Genomic DNA, 15,328 nt, shown 5'->3' with positions numbered 1-15,328 from the left:
ACTAGCCGTGCAGTGCCTGTGCAGGTCATGCCAGCCACTGTGCTTCCAGCCATGGTTTGGGCTCAGAGCACTGCAGGCAGCTCCTGGGGCAATGCAGCGCCGGCATTTCTCTGCAGCTCAGATGGAGCCCAGGGGGTGCCCTCGTTCACTGCCCCGAAAGCTGAAAATAGGAGATTTTATTCATTTCAAAACTGATCAATGCCATTCCTAAATGGGCAGGAGGGCTTGGAGTCCTGCCCTCGAGGGCTGGGCATGCTGTCATTGCACGAGTCCCATTTTTAAACGGGACGCTTTGCACGGCAGTGCAGAGAGTCGCCAGCAGCCGGAGGTTTGTGAAGCCCACCTGTGTACACACGGCAGCCCAGCGGGCAAGGCCACGGTTTGATCTTCCATGCTGGAGCCAACACGTGTAACGGGGCTGCTGGCTGACTTGAGGCCGTGCTGCCAGGTCCACCGGGTCTTGGTGTGGGAGGTGAAGCCGTGACCTTGTGTTCTGCAGAGAAGCCCTGCTGGCTGAGCTGCGCTGACCTCATGCCTTTCCTTTAATGGTTTTCCTCTCCATTGTTTCCAAATTGCTTTAAGGAAGCGTAAAAACTGGGTCGCTTTCCAGATGATATCAGCCTCCACACATACAAGTGGCCTTTTCTCCCCAGGTCTCTCCACCAGAAACCGTTATCACTTTGGCCTTTCTTATTTATTTCCCTGTTTGTGCACAGCAGCACCGCTGAGGTCAGCGCAGTCGGGGGAACGTGGCTTTTCCTTCTTGCCCAGGGTTTTGAATGGGTTCTGCAAAAGCTTGAGCTGGTGTTGGGAGGTGCTGGGGAGTTTTTCTTTGTGACAGAGCAGCAAAGCAGGGTGTCTGCACGTTCAGCCCAAGGCAGGGGATCATCCCCCAGATCACGCTCACCTACAAACAGATGGTTTTGCTCAGAAGCGAACAGCGTCCCTGTAAACGACAACCCCCTTCCCCGAATCCCCACCTTCCTTTACTCCTCACAGGCTAGCCTTGCCATTGCAAAGCCGGCCCAGGGGGGCTTGCAGGCTTGCTAGCATTGCTCGGCTCCTTTGTTCTGAAGAAGTTAGCCAAATCCCTTGCAAAATTGCAGAGACAGCCTTGCCTAAAGTGCTGACCCACGGGAACCCTGGCTCTTGGAGCCAGCCGTGACGCTGTGTGGTCTTGGCGGCAGTCACAAGCTAAATTTTCACTGCCGTAAGCAGTTGCAACAAAAGCTGCACTTGTTTACAGCGATGGTGAGCTGGTCTGCTAGTTACTGGTGTGCTGGTTTCCCCTTCGCTAACACAAGGGCAGAGCTCACGGTGGTGCTGTGAGGAGTAATTGATAAGCCTGTATCATGCACTACACAGGACAGGCATTTTTGCTAGTCTGAGTTGTGCCATCTCAGAACTGTATTCCCCTTTTCCCCCAGAATGGCTGGCAGTATTTTCCTTCTGTTTGGCTAAAATAAATCCAAGGGAGGCATGTAAGGCAGAGTTGCAGAGAGGCAGCCAGCTGTAGCGGTCGCACCCGTCTCCCTCAGTAAAACAGACAAGCCACTTAACCCTCAGTAGCCTCCGAGAACGGCTCTGTTCAAATCCAGAGTAATTTCAGTTCTCATTTCTGTCCCTTTGTCAAGCAGGCAGTTTTCAGCAGCCCTGGAGGACCTGAACGAGGCCATCAAGCTGTGTCCAAACAACCGTGAGATCCAGCGGCTGCTGATGCGGGTGGAAGAGGAGTGCAGGCAGGTGCAGCAGCAGCAGCAGCAGCAGCAGCAGCAGCCGCCGCTCCCGGTGGAGCCCGAACCCGAAGCCCAGCACGAAGAGCTGTATTCCGTGCAGGATATCTTTGAGGAGGAATACCTTGAGCAAGATGTCGAAAATGTTTCCATTGGCCTGCAGACAGAGTCCAGGCCAAACCAAGGGCTGCCCATCATCCAGAGCCCACCGCCGTCCCCTGCTCACAGAGACTCCGCCTATATTTCTGGCTCGCCTCTTGGCTCTCATCAGGTCTTTGATTTCAGGTCCAATAGCTCCGTGGGCTCGCCGACCAGGCAAGGGTACCAGTCCACATCTCCTGCTCTGTCTCCGACACACCAAAACTCCCATTACAGACCTAGTCCTCCACACACTTCTCCTGCGCACCAGGGCTCCTCTTACCGCTTCAGCCCACCTCCAGCTGGAAGCCAAGGGAAAGAATATCAAAGCCCACCACCTTCTCCTCTCCGCAGAGGCCCTCAGTACCGTGCCAGCCCCCCTGCAGAAAGCATGAGCGTCTATAGGTCCCAGTCCGGTTCCCCAGTCCGTTATCAGCAAGAACCTAGCGGCGTCAGCCAGCTCCCCGGTCGGCCAAAGTCTCCCTTGTCCAAAATGACCCAGCGATCCTTCCAGATGCCCCAGCTGCCCGTGGCGGTGCCGCAGCAGGGCCTGAGGCTGCAGCCAGCAAAGGCCCAGATTGTCCGGAGCAACCAGCCCAGCTCTGCCGTGCATTCGAGTACTGTAATTCCGACCGGTGCTTACAGCCAGGTGGCCCACTCGATGGCCAGCAAATACCAGTCGGCGTCGGGGGAGATGGGGGTTAGTCAGAGCAGGTTGGTCTACCAGGGCTCCATCGGGGGGATCGTGGGTGACAGCAGACCCGTGCAGCACGTTCAGGCCAGTCTCAGCGCGGGAGCCATCTGTCAGCACGGAGGCCTGGCTAAAGAAGATCTTCCCCAGAGGCCGTCCTCGGCTTACAGGGGGGGTATGAGATACAGCCAGACGCCCCAGATTGGGCGAAGTCAGTCCGCTTCCTACTACCCGGTGTGTCACTCGAAGCTTGACCTGGAGCGGACCTCCATTCCCGCCAGCCAGCTTGGCTCTCCGGACGTGTCTCACCTCATTAGAAGGCCCATTACGGTTAACCCCAGTGAAATAAAGCCTCACCCGCCGACTCCGAGGCCGCTGCTTCATTCCCAAAGCGTCGGCCTCCGCTTCTCTCCTTCCAGCAATAGCATTTCATCCACCTCCAACCTGACTCCCAACTTCCGCCCATCTGCTTCGATCCAGCAAATGGAGATCCCTCTCAAGCCAGCCTATGACAGGTCGTGCGATGAACTTTCTCCGGTCTCTCCCACGCAGGGGGGCTACCCCAGCGAGCCAGCACGTTCCCGGACCACACCGTTCATGGGAATCATAGATAAAACCGCTCGGACTCAGCAGTACCCCCACCTCCATCAGCAGAACCGGACCTGGGCTGTGTCGTCTGTGGATACTGTAATTAGTCCTACGTCTCCTGGCAATCTCCCCCAGCCAGAATCATTTAGCCCACCCTCGTCGATCAGCAACATTGCCTTTTATAACAAAACCAACAATGCACAGAATGGCCATTTGCTAGAGGAAGACTATTACAGCCCCCATGGGATGCTGGCCAATGGGTCCCGGGGAGACCTCCTGGAGAGAGTCACCCAAGCCTCCTCGTACCCTGACGTCAAGGTGGCAAGGACACTGCCTGTAGCGCAGGCCTACCAGGACAACCTGTACAGGCAGCTCTCCAGGGACTCCAGGCAAGGGCAGACGTCCCCAATCAAACCAAAGAGACCATTTGTGGAGTCTAATGTGTAAAAGACGCTTGTTGGAGTAAGACCCTTATGTTTTCAGCACACACTTCCAAGCTTGATTTCCATGCATATTATTATTACTATTATTTTTGTTTCTCTTTGGTAGCTACATGATCAAGTTTCTCCGGTACTTTCTGTGTGGTGGTCAAACAGCCATGCACGTGCTCCAGCCCTTCTGTTACCCAGCTGACTGTGAAGCCAACATCAGCCAAGCCAGTATCATTTGCCCAATTCCAGCTAAGTTCCCTCAGTTTTCAGCTGTCAACCAGGATATTTTAGTACGTGGTGTGGGGTAGTCCAGAAATATCCCCTACGCAGTGGGAGGTAACCAGCTCTTTTTCAAGAGACAATCGCGTTTCAATTTAAATTGGTTTCTTTTGTCTCAATGAGCTCTTACACAATTCTGATGAAAATTCCTAGTGGGAACAGAGCAGGGATCCCAGGAGCCTTTTCAGAGGCCGCGTCCGCAGGTCCCCGTGCCAGCCGGGTCGTTTCTCTGCCCGTTTGTCTCTTTGCCGACGAAGAGCGAATGACCCGCGCAGAGCAGGGCGTCGTTTGCTCTAACGCGAAGTAGCTATGCACAGTCACCATCCTGCTTCACCCGGTTTGTAGAATTTTAATCGGAATTGTATTTGTTATTTCACCGCGTAATCTGCCCGAAGGGGTGGGGATCACGAGATGCTTTGCCATTTTGCAGTTTACCTTCCAGGTGCCCCGACGTTGATTTGCTCTGGGGGCATTTTACAGGTTTGCAGAGATTAAAGCTGGCCCTTTGTACGTGTTTTGAGCAGCCAAGGGAACTGGCTAGAAGCCTCTCGTGGACTGGGATTGCAACAACTTCGTCACACCAGTAGCAGATGACTGCACCCCACACATACAACACTGCGTTTTCACCAGGACAGTTTTAATGTTGGGGTTTCCGTTTGGTTCTGGTGTTTTTGTGGGGTTTTGGTTTGTTTGGTTTTAGTTTGGGGGAATTTTTTGGCTCGCGAGGAAAAAAAAAATTGACTAGGAAATCCTGTTCAAGGAGGAAAACTGCAGTTTATTTTTCTGTTTTGATGGGATGCGTAACATGGCATCGTGGCTCCCGAGACGGGAAGGGTCCGAGGAGGTAACGGTGGCCAAGTCCTTCGGCAGCATCGCTTCCCCTCCGCGTGCTCCTGCTCCGGGACACCGTGCCGGAGGGGGGCTGCGCCCCTCTAAGGGAAATGCTGCTTCCTTAGAGCTGCAGGATCCGTTCCCAAAATCCTGGAAAGCGATTGCCCTGTTCCATACCTGCAAGTGGTACAGAGGATGTTTTGCTCCTTAAGGACCTGTAGTTGAAGGAGAGATATTTATAATTTATTTATGCACTCTGTTTCAGGACATTTGGGGGGTTTGGCTGGTTTTCTCTTATTTTTTTTAAATCAAATGCAAATCACGTCAAGACAGCGTGAAAAGCAGGGGACGCTTCCATAAACCTTTTTACTGAATTTTTGAGTTATTCTCTGGAATTTGGGGGGGGGCTGGAGGGACGCTTCATTTACTGCTGGTTGTTTTGTAATCTGCCTTTTTCAGTTACCAAGGGCGAACGGTCAGACGAGCTGGGGGGAGAGCGATAAACGTGTAGCTTGTTTTAAAGCGAAAATAGTGCCTGTTGCCCAATGCTGAATCTCACCCGTATCAACTCCTAACAGCAAAAGGGATTTGGTGCTGAGCAGGAAGAGCGAGCGATACCTTTCGGTGTTTCCAAAGGGCTATGCGAATCCAGCCGTAGATTGAAAAATTCCTTGAACCAAACCGCAGAGCCCAGCCTCAGCTGGTGTAGACGAGCGACGCCGATTTACACCAGCTGATGACGTGGCTCGAAGCTCTAAGCAAACCCTGGCTGTGGTCGGGCTGTCCTGCGCATGGATCAGCACATCTCGTCGTTATCTCACCGCCTCATTTGCTCAGACCAACCCGGGACGCGCGTACCTTGGGATGATGGGGGCTTGTGTCTCATAGACACGTTGCGAGTATTCAGGGGGGTTTTCCTCTTCAGGCTTTGGAGATGCTTGCGCTGTTTTGGCTATTTTGTATTTGTCCAAGCCAGTATTTGTATTGAGGTTGGCGTTTTCCTTCTCGAGTGCGGCTCGGCTCTGACCTTTGTTTTCTTACAGGGCTGTAGAGCAGGCTGTAGACTCGGAGACCCCTCGGGAGCGCGGGTCCCGTGGCCGTGCCACCGGTGCACGCCCTGCTGCTCTCCTTGGAAGGGGTGCGATGGTTTTTGTTCCTCTTTTGGAAGTGGTGTGTTCTGCTTTGCAAGGAATAACTGATTTCTTTCCCTCCGTGTACAGCACGCCTAGCTAGCTAGCAACATGCATCCGTGGGTCTGCAGCAGCATCAGTCGTTTTGCTCAAAGCCTCGCTGCCTCCGCTTTCCCAAAGAGTGAGTGGCTTTCTGCCTTGAGTTGCTTCTTTGCAAGGGAAAAGGAACCAAATTCAGCCCCGTTGCTATTTTGTACGGTGGAGTGAGACGTGCTACGGCTATAAGCCGGCGTTCTCAGCTGAGATGCCAACGGGACGGTCCGTGTTGAGGAGAGCGTTGTAAGAACTGCCTGTGCTTTGCTTTGCTATTCACTGCCATGTGGTTCCAGTACTGTACTCCCGAGATGTCCCCTAGCAGCACTTCTGTGTGTAACTTTGGGTTCGTGAAGGTGTTTTAAGGGAACAACGAAACAGCTCACACTTTTACCACTAACACCAAGATGAACGAATGCTGAAATACTGCAGCATGCAGGTTTTTTCACAAGACCACGTGTTACATTTTCACAGGATTCTTGCACTAATGGTTTACCATCTGTTCTCTCTGTAAATGGGTGCACTTTACTGTTTGAATTTGTTACTATGATAAATACTGGATATTTAAGCGTGAGTAGTGTCTTCATTAGAAAATAGCAAAACAACTCTTGTCTCTTAGTGTATTTTTCAAAAAAGAAAAAAAGAAAAAAGCAATGAATCATAACATTTATAGCACAAGAACTGACTCTTGTATATAAGCATCAACAGATGGAGTAATTTTTAAACACAAAATTATTTGCAGTGGTTTTAAAGCGCTTCCCCAGCAATTCTCTTAGGGACAGCTGAGGCGTGATTGCTGCTGTAGTCGCTGGGCGGGCGAGGAGCACACCTCTCCCTGGAAAAGCTGCTCCTTTCGCAGTCCCATGTGTCCTCAACGTCACGATCCGGGTTTGGCATGGACAAAAGCAGAGGTCATTTCATATTTGCAGTCGTGCGTGGTCCTGTTGTAAAGTGCCCTGATTTCACCTGACATCCCTTCGCTGTGTCATCTTAGACGTAGACCTTAAAGACACTGCGCTGTATCGGCCGTCCGTGCTATGCCTTTAGCCTCTTTGAATAATTAACATTTGGGACGCTGCTGCCATTCGGTGCCTCCATCCCCTCCCCTGGCTGCCCTGGTGCCACCCGCGAGCCCCTGCCTTGGCAGCGAGTGGGACTCGTCGGGTACACCAAGTAAACCAGATTCTTGGTGATGCTGAAACCCTCCAGATTTGGTTCTTGGGGCGTATTCGGTAGGCGATGCTGGAGCGAACACCTGTATTTAGCCGCAGTACCCACCAGATGTCCCTCACACTCTGCACGCGGTTGCTCGGCACTGGATGTGCCGCAGAGCTGAAATATCTGCCGGCTCGGGGCATCGGTGTCTGCTGCATCGCGGTGTGGCTTCTCCGGTTCTGGTTTGTGTCCCAGGGGGAAAGATGCTCCTGTCCTGGAGGCAGGGAGCCCTGCTGGGTGGGGAGGTTGTGCTGCTCTCCGTACCAGCCAGCTTAGGAATGGCATTAAGGGCTTTGAAAATAGTCGAGAGATCATTATAAAGTGCTTGGAAAAGGAAAAATTTTCCAAAGATGAGGCCCTTGGAGGCTGTCTCCGAAGGTAAAGGCGCAGTGCAGCTGGTGCCACCGCCTCGGTGCTGCTGCTTTGATTCGATGCACGGGAGGGCGAAGGCTGCTGCTGGGCACCCGCGGTGCAGGGGCTTCATCCGAGCACTGACCTTTGTGTTCTTCTTTAGCGTGGCTGTAAAGAAAACTGCTTATCTAGTGTAAACGTGTGTGTGCATATAACAAATACCTAAGCCATAGTTGGGTTAGGTCCTGAACCAGGGTGGCTATGAAATTTGCAGCGATTCAGTCCCCCCGTACCAAGGTTGTTCTCTATTCAGGGTTACCCAGAAGAAGTCTAGCTAAAACCGAAGTGCCAGCTCCGCCTTATCTCGAGAAACAAGCAAGCCAGCGTGCCTGCTCGTGCTCCACCTTCGTTGCAAAGGTGGGTCCTGGGTCATCTGTTGCAAGGTCTTTGGTGGTTGTACTTTGATTCGTCTTTGGGGGGGTTCCAGACGACTCCTCTGCTGGGATTAACAGTGTTTAAACAAGGGCTTAGGGTAAGAGCTATCGTCCCTGCTGCGGCACGGCACGGCGCGGTGCGGGGACCTCTGCAGATAAATGCCTTCGCTCCCTTCTGGTTGCTCGACGCGAAGTCTGGTGGGGTGCATTTGGACACAAGCACAATGGTGAAAGTCAATCTGCTTTTTTCAGATTTGCTTGGATAATTGCTGGATTTTCACTCAATCAAACTCTTTTTCTAATTCTAAACCACTAAGGGCTCAATTATTTAGCAAGATGCGTTCGTGTCCAACTCCTGACTGCAGCTGGATCTCACTGGGACTGTTACAGATCCACCCAAGAGAAAACAAAGCTAACACGATCGTCACCACTAAAGCGAACGGACACCAAACAGATCCGCCGTACCCTTCCCTCCTGCTAAGTTGCTAGCTGTCGCGGTACTGGGGAGTCAGCAGCCGGGTCCTGTCCGCCACCATTGCGTCCTGGTCTCTGTAGTCCCGCAAGCTTTGCAAGAAAGACTTTGTCCCTTCTGGGTGACGCTCTCCGGGGAGGCAGGTAGGCTCCGGGTGGTCCCCCCCGGAGGTTTAGCACGCGGGGGCTCGTTCGGTTGGGTGGGGAAGCCTCAGGCCCAGGAAATTCGCTCGCTTCACCTTTGCCTTGCCGTGTGCACTGATTCGCCAGACACCATTAGCAAGCCGAGAGCAGCGCCGTGTGCGTTACGTCCATTTTGTCGCTGCACCGCTAACCCAGAGACTCGTGTGGACTCTTCCAGCACCGCAGGTGTCATTCCTGTCCGGCGTTTTCTTTCCCATAGTGTTGCATTCAGCGTTTTGTCTCTGTTCTGTCTTCACTTCCAAGAGGATCTGAGTTGGTACAAACATGTACAGTACACACACTTTGTGATTTGTACAATTCCCTGGTTGCCATCCTTGAAGACACTTGCTGGGAAGATCTTTAAGACACTTAATTTTCCTTTAGCTTTTCTATAATTCTGATGTAAAGGACTTTCTCTGTACAGTATATTATTCAATGCATGTTCTGTTCTCTCTACTGATATATTGAACACCACACAGTTGTGATATTGTGCAGTGGGGAGAGCAACCCCTGCCGACAGCGGAGGCCTTCGCCTCTCATGTATAAGGAAAGAAGAAAACATATTTTTTCCTTTGCTGTATTTGCTTGAGCAGAGTTTTCTTGTCTGTACATGTGAGCTGTGAGATAGATGTGAAAAGTTCAAAAGAATGCATTTCCCCCCCCGCCCCAATGTATACAGATTGTAATCTGTACAATGAAAACTGTATGTATGAAAAAAAAATGTACTTATTTATAAATGGTTAACACTTGGAAGCTGCCTGCGGACTGGTGTTTTTCCCACCCTGCTGCCCGAAATGTCTCAGCCTCGCGGCTCCTGGGGGGCAGAGGGGCTGATCCAACACCCCAGGTACCCGAAATGATGAGCACAGATGGGAGCCGGGCAGGGTTAGCTGCAAATATTTATTAGGTCAGGAGCATCCACTCTGCAGACAACACATTGCACAAGAAGGGAACACAAACCCATTAAAGTTGCGCCGACGTTGCTCTGGGAACCTTTGGTGGCCTCAGCCCCGGCACGTGGCCACGCTGGAGGGGTGCGGGCTGAAAACAAGTAGAAAATCTTCGTGATCGGCACCGTCCGATCCGTTTGGCGTAAAGAAATGGGGATGGGCTTTGGGCTTTGGAGCTTCACGGCAGGGAAATGCAGGCTGTGAGCCTGAGGTCACCAGGGCAGAGCCTGGGGACCCCGTGTGCAGCGGCACCTCCGTCCCCACGCGGGTCAGGGGATGCTCGGGGTGCACGGGGGGGGTCCCCGGGAGCTGCACGGAGCCCCGAGCAAAGGCTCTGCTCACCGGCACCGGGCACGAAGATGGGGGGGGCGCAGGGACATCCGACACCCACCCCTGCTGGGGACGGGGGAGCCGGGGCTGTCACTGGCTGCCGCCGGGGCTCTCGCCCTCCGTGAGGGTCTTGAAGTCCATGGAGAGGGCCAGCTCCTCGGCCAGCGGCGGGCGCTTCCACTCGTCCCGCGTCAGCACGTAGCCCACCACCAGCCCGAAGGCCACCAGCAGCAGCCCCACGGTGTTGGCCAGGACACCCTCGGGCACGAATTGGCTGTAGGAGTCCCTGCGGGCACGGAGAGGGATGCTCGAGCCTTGGGGCGTGGGTGGCCTGGCCCTGCCCTGGCTGGGACCCCTTCCGTCCTCATCCTCGTCCTCCTGGAGGAAGGTGGGGTGGCCCCAAAGCTGAGCACGGGCACCGGGAAATGTCCCCTGCCCCCAAATCTGAGCAAGGAGTGAGGCTGCTGCTTGCTTTGGGTGATAGCAAGAAGGGGGGGCACAGTCCTACGGACCCGGTCATGGGCAGCCCAGAGCCCCCCCACCAGCTGAGCTCCCCCGGCCGCAGGGAGGGGGCTCCTGGGGGCGCCCCGTGGCCGTGTCCCCACAGTGCTGGGGCAAGGGGGGACCCCAGCCTGCAGCCCGATGGGCAGTGGGCTTTCAGGGGACAGGGACATCCCCGTGTCCTCCAACCAAGCTTCCCAGGGGGTTCTGCAAACACCTGGCAGCAGAGAGGCGGCAGCGCTTGCTGCGTTCCCCACCAGGAGCAAAGAAGAAGCTGAGCAGTATGCGGCCCCCGTTCAGCATCATCTGGAAGTGACTCAGCAGCAGCAGAACTGAAACACTCGGGGGGGATCAGAGCCACAGAACCTCAGCCCGGGCAGGGGCCAGGCCCTGCCCTGCGTGGCTGGGGCTGGAGCAGCACTTTTGGGGGGGGCTGGGGGCTATTAACACCCCCCCACCACCACAAGTCGTTCACCCACCTGATGTTGAAGAGCAGCATCTCGGTGATGCCCAGCAAGCAGGTGGCGATGGAGAGGGCAAAGAGGGCGATGCCGAAGAAGATGTGCTGGGGCTTGTAGCGGCTGCGCAGCGAGAAGGACGCGCCGGGGGCCAGGAAAAAACCGCACCCCAGGAGCCACTACGGGGTGCAGGGGTGTCAGGGGGTGCTGGGGGCCCTGCCCCCCCCCCAGGGGTGCTGGGGCTCCCCATCCCTCACCTGCACAAGGTAGAGCACGAAGGCGGCCATCCCGCACCAGCTGTGCAGGCTGTACATGTCGGCGATGCCCTTGGCGCGGTGGGACTCGAAGACCGCGACGATGCCTGCGGAAAGGAGCCCGTTACACCGCCGGGGCCGGATCCGCCCCCCCCCCCAATCACCCCCACCCCCAGCACCCACCCACGAGGGCGATCACCAGCGCCAGGCCGTGGAGCAGAGCGTGCAGGGTCTTGGTGGAGCGCTTGGCTTCGTTCCTGAACACCCGGTAGACCAGAAGAGCTGATGGGGAGAGGGTGGGTGAGTGCTGGGGCGGCACCTGGGGGTCCCCCCAACCTCGCTGGGACACCCCCCATCTCCCTGGGGTGCTGCGCACGGGTGTGGGGCTGGCCAGAGCGTCTCCCCAACTTCATTTACCACCACTCTGCCCCCTTCACCCCCCATCCCGGTGGCACCGGGGGGGGCTGCACCTCAGGGGGCTTTGAAGGCTGCCGGAGGATGGGGATGGCCGAGCGCCCTCCCCGCGGCCCCCGCTCACCGTCACCTTGGAGGAAAACCATGCCCAGCACCATGCAGAGCGGGTGGACGTTGAACTGCAGCTGGCCCTGCCAGGCCACACCGCCCCGGTAGCGGCCCAGCCACGCTCCCGTGGCCGCCAGCAGCGTCAGGCCCAGCAGCTGCGACACGGCCACGTATGCCGAGAGCCCGGCGGGGCTGGCAGACGGCGGAGCCCCGTCCATGCCGGCCTGTGGGGACAGAGAGGGAAGGCAGCGAAGCCACGGGCCGGTGGCTGCGGTGCCCACCCTGGTGGCTGTGGTGCCCACCCCGCAGCAGCAGCACCCACCCGGCCCTCACCTGCCACGGGGCCCCCGACGCTTCCTGGTGCCGCTGCGTCACCTGCGCCCGGGGGTGGCTCCCGGCTGCCGCGGCACGCCCGGCCCCGAGCTGCTGGCTCCTGTCCCCTCCTGTCCCCTCCTGCTGCCCTCCCGGCCTTCAGACCCTGTCCCTGCTCTCCTGTCCCCTCCCTGTGCTCCCAGCCCTGCTTCTGCCCCAGCCCCCCCGGCCCTGCACAGCTGCTCCTGCCCCCAGCGTCCCTGTGCTCATGCCCCATCTGTTCTGCCCCCCCTTTCTCCTGCCCCAGCCACCCAACTGCACTGTCCCTCCCATCCCATCCCCACCCCTACATCCCCATCCCTCTCACCCCCATCCCATCCCTCCATCCCCATCTCTATAGCCCCATCCTTCCCCCCATCTCCCCATCCCCATCCTTCCACCCCATCTCCCCATCCCTCCATCCACATCCTCCCCCCCATCCCTCCCTCCCCATCTTCCCATCCCCATCCTTTCCCCATCTCCCCATCCCTCCATCACCATCCTTCCCCCTATCTCTCCATCCCGATCTCCCCATCCCCATCCCCCCATCTCCCCATCTCCATCATTCCCCTTATCTCTCCATCCCCATCCTTTTCCCCCATCCCCATCCCCCCATCCCCATCCTTCCCCCTATCTCCCCATCCCCGTCCTTCCCCCCATCCCTCCATCCCCATCCTCCCCCCCCATCCCCATCTCCCCATCCCCATCCTTCCCCCATCTCCCCACCCTCCATCCCCATCACAGCACCCTCCCAAACCCCTATTACAGAAAAGCAGCACAGGGACCAGCGATGCTGCTCAGGGCCCCACAGGCCCCCAGAGGGGTGGCCCTTGGGGACAGGAGGCCGAACAAGCCCCAGAGTCAGTAGACACCACAGATCTGCCCCCCCCAGGCCCCCCATGACCCACCTGCACCCTCTTTGTCTTGGGTTATCCCACGGGGATCTGAGCCGCTTCCACCAGCACGGCCACCGCTCCTGCTGCCCGTCCGTGGGGGCCACCAAGTCGCAGCCCCAGGGCCACCTCTGTCCCCGTCCCCGCTGCCACTGCCTCTGGGGGCCGGGCTGCGACAGAGAGCACTGCCAGGACCGGGGGTGCAGGGGGGGGACGGGGCGGGGGGGGGGACGCATTAAGACAACACACACACTTTATTCCCAGCCACCTTTATTGGATCAGCCGGCTAAGTGGGTTAGGGGAATTGGTTTATCCCATTAGGTTTCACTGCAAATGTCGCCTGCCCGCGTCCAGCCCCAGCGCCCGGGGCCACCGAGGCTCTGGGGGACGCGCCAGGGAGCAGGGCAGGGTGGGGGGGACCACAGGAGGCAGGGCCCCCTCCCTGTCACACAGTGGGACCCCAAAATCCCCACCGCTGCCGGTGGCACCCTTGGGGCCCCGTCCTGCCCCGTTTGGCCTCGAGGCTGGCAGAGGAGCACCCACGTCCCAGGGCGCAGCCTCGAGCGCCAGCTTCGAACATCGGGGTGCTGCTGGCGTGCTGCAAGGGGACAGCCCCGTCCCCAGCCCCCCTGGGACCAGCAGCGGCCCCTTAGCCCCCAAAATGACCTGTCCTCAGCCCCCAAAACAACCCCGAGCATCAGCAGAGCCAGAAGTGAGCAGACACCCCCCCCCCCCCCCCCCCCCGCCGAAGCAACAGGTCAGTGGCACGGCAGGTAACCCCCCCCCCCCAAAAAAATGCTGCCCCCTCCCTGTGTCCTCCCCCCTGCGATGGGGACCTGCCTGTCCCCGTGCCACGGGGTCCCCTTGCAGCCACCCAGGGCAGCCCCCAATCCTCCCCCAAAGCCCCCTTATTCGGAGGGGGGGGGTGTCTTTGCTTAACCCCCCCCCCCATGTTGTACTGGGGGGGGAAGACATCACTCAGCCCAGCAGCCCCTCACTGTGGCCTCTGGCTGAGGTCCCCCCAAAATCCCTGTTTGGGGCAGGGTCCCCACAACAGTTTCATGCAGGGGAGGGATGAGTGATGCTTTGGGGAAGGTTTTTTTTTTTTTTTTTGGGGGGGGGGGAGACACCCAATCTCCACGGCACAGCCCCCACCCCTGTGCCCCCCCACCCCCCCCCAAGCCCTACCTGCAGGTGCCGGGTGCTGCCAGGCCCAGCGGTGACAGCGGCTGAGCGAGGGACAAGGCCAGCACCGCGTTGGCAAGGCAACGGAGCGATGGCAAGGCGAGGGGGGGCTGCCCCCCCCCAGCATGGCTGCAGAAGGAGGGTGCCCTGGCACCGCCGGCGGGCTGGGGAGGCTGCAGGAACTGGGGGGTTGGGGGGGGGGCTGCAAAATGGCGGGGACGGTCCCCAAGGCTCTGAGTCAGAGCCAGGGTGTGTGGTGGCTGCGTGCCCACCCCATCCGCGAGCTGTGCCAGGGCCTGTGCCCCCCCCCCATTGCTCCTCAGGTGATGCAGCCACCCCTGGGGAGCCCCCAAATGACCCCCCAAAAATTCTGGGATTTCCCCCCCCCCAACAACCTGGCGTCAGCCCCCACCCAGCCCAGGCCCCCACCCCAGCTTTACGACCGTCGTTTCTTTAATTCGAGCAGCACTAATGAGGGACTTGATGTAATTAACTCCCACTCATCGCTTGCACCCACAGCAGCAGCATCAGGGGGATGTTTAAGGGCTTGTGTGGGGCCCTCGGCAGGGCTTTGGGTGATGGCTGGGGGGGGGGGACGTGTCCCCGACCCCCCCCTCCCCGCTCCCCCGGGAGCCCCTCGGGCACAAGTGGCCGCATCCTGCGGTCCCCTTGGGACACCCCCGGGAGAGAAAAGCCCTGGGAGGGGAGAGGCGGGGGGGGCATCCCAAAACTCCCCCCAGCCCCATTTTTGTGCGGGGTGTGCGCGTGTCACACGGTGCCACTAGGTGTCACCAGGAGCCCGCGGTGCGCAGCGCCCTGGGACCTGGAGCCGCTGCTGAGACCTGGAGCACCCCTGGGAGCTGGAGCACCCCGGGGGCATGGCGCACCCCTAGGACATGGAGCACCCTGCAGCACCCTCAGATCTGGAGCACCCTGGAGCACCTCAAGACGTGGAACACCCATGGGAGCCAGAGCACCCTGGGCTCTGCAGTAGCTGGTGGGACCTGGAGCACCTCGGGAGCCAGAGCACCCTGGGCCCTGGAGCACCCCTGGGACATGGAGCACCCCTGGGAGCTGGAGCACCCCTGGGAGCTGGAGCCCCCACCTGGGGCATGCCGGGTCCTGGAGCAGCCGGTGGGACCCGGCCCTGCAGCTCAGGGACAGGGCTGTCCCACACAAGCCCCTTCCCTCAGAAAGGGTCTGGGGGCTCCCGCAGGGCTGCTCCTACCCACCCGGCCTGCAAAGACCCCTCCCCAGAGCCCCCCAGCTCCACAGCAGCCTCCCCCTAGCATCGGGCACTCATCCACCTGGGGCGG

General features: G+C 58.2%; 2 protein-coding genes across 30 annotated transcripts in view; one reads left to right on the top strand and one right to left on the bottom strand.

Moving 5' to 3' along the window:
• TANC2 (tetratricopeptide repeat, ankyrin repeat and coiled-coil containing 2) overlaps positions 1-9,321 on the top strand; it is a 282,115-nt gene extending 272,794 nt beyond the window's left edge. For all 25 annotated transcript variants that reach the window (XM_083809549.1, XM_083809550.1, XM_083809532.1 and 22 more), the window contains one exon: positions 1,638-9,321. In XM_083809549.1, coding sequence (XP_083665675.1) covers positions 1,638-3,597 — 1,960 coding nt within the window. In that variant the 3' untranslated portion in view covers positions 3,598-9,321. The remainder of the gene's footprint in view (positions 1-1,637) is intronic.
• A 128-nt stretch (positions 9,322-9,449) lies between these two features.
• Positions 9,450-14,131, bottom strand: CYB561 (cytochrome b561). 5 transcript variants are annotated; one of them, XM_083809574.1, is made up of 7 exons: positions 14,016-14,131; positions 12,843-12,997; positions 11,600-11,807; positions 11,245-11,343; positions 11,065-11,168; positions 10,829-10,986; positions 9,450-10,134 (listed from the first exon to the last, which is right to left on the bottom strand). In XM_083809574.1, exons 3-7 carry the CDS (start codon positions 11,799-11,801, stop codon positions 9,939-9,941), a joined length of 759 nt encoding a protein of 252 aa, XP_083665700.1. In that variant the 5' UTR covers positions 11,802-11,807; positions 12,843-12,997; positions 14,016-14,131; the 3' UTR covers positions 9,450-9,938. The 5 variants fall into 5 exon arrangements, with proteins under 5 accessions (XP_083665700.1, XP_083665699.1, XP_083665701.1 ...); XM_083809573.1 differs by having other exon boundaries at positions 12,843-13,012; positions 14,016-14,129; XM_083809575.1 differs by lacking the exons at positions 12,843-12,997; positions 14,016-14,131 and adding an exon at positions 11,917-12,096 and having other exon boundaries at positions 9,450-9,609; positions 9,910-10,134.
• Between the last annotated feature and the right edge of the window lie 1,197 nt (positions 14,132-15,328).

Source organism: Anser anser, assembly GCF_964211835.1.
Source record: "Anser anser genome assembly, chromosome: 23".
Lineage (NCBI taxonomy): Eukaryota > Metazoa > Chordata > Aves > Anseriformes > Anatidae > Anser > Anser anser.
This window is presented reverse-complemented; position numbering and strand designations above follow the sequence as displayed.

Coding starts and splice junctions, on each gene's coding strand:
- CYB561 (XM_083809574.1), bottom strand. CDS start 11,801: ATGGACGGGGCTCCGCCGTCTGCCAGCCCCGCCGGGCTCTCGGCATAC. Junction 11,344..11,599: donor GGTTTTCCTCCAAGGTGACG/GTGAGCGGGGGC, acceptor TCTCCCCATCAG/CTCTTCTGGTCTACCGGGTG. Junction 10,135..10,828: donor ATGCTGCTCTTCAACATCAG/GTGGGTGAACGA, acceptor CCGTGCCCGCAG/GGACTCCTACAGCCAATTCG.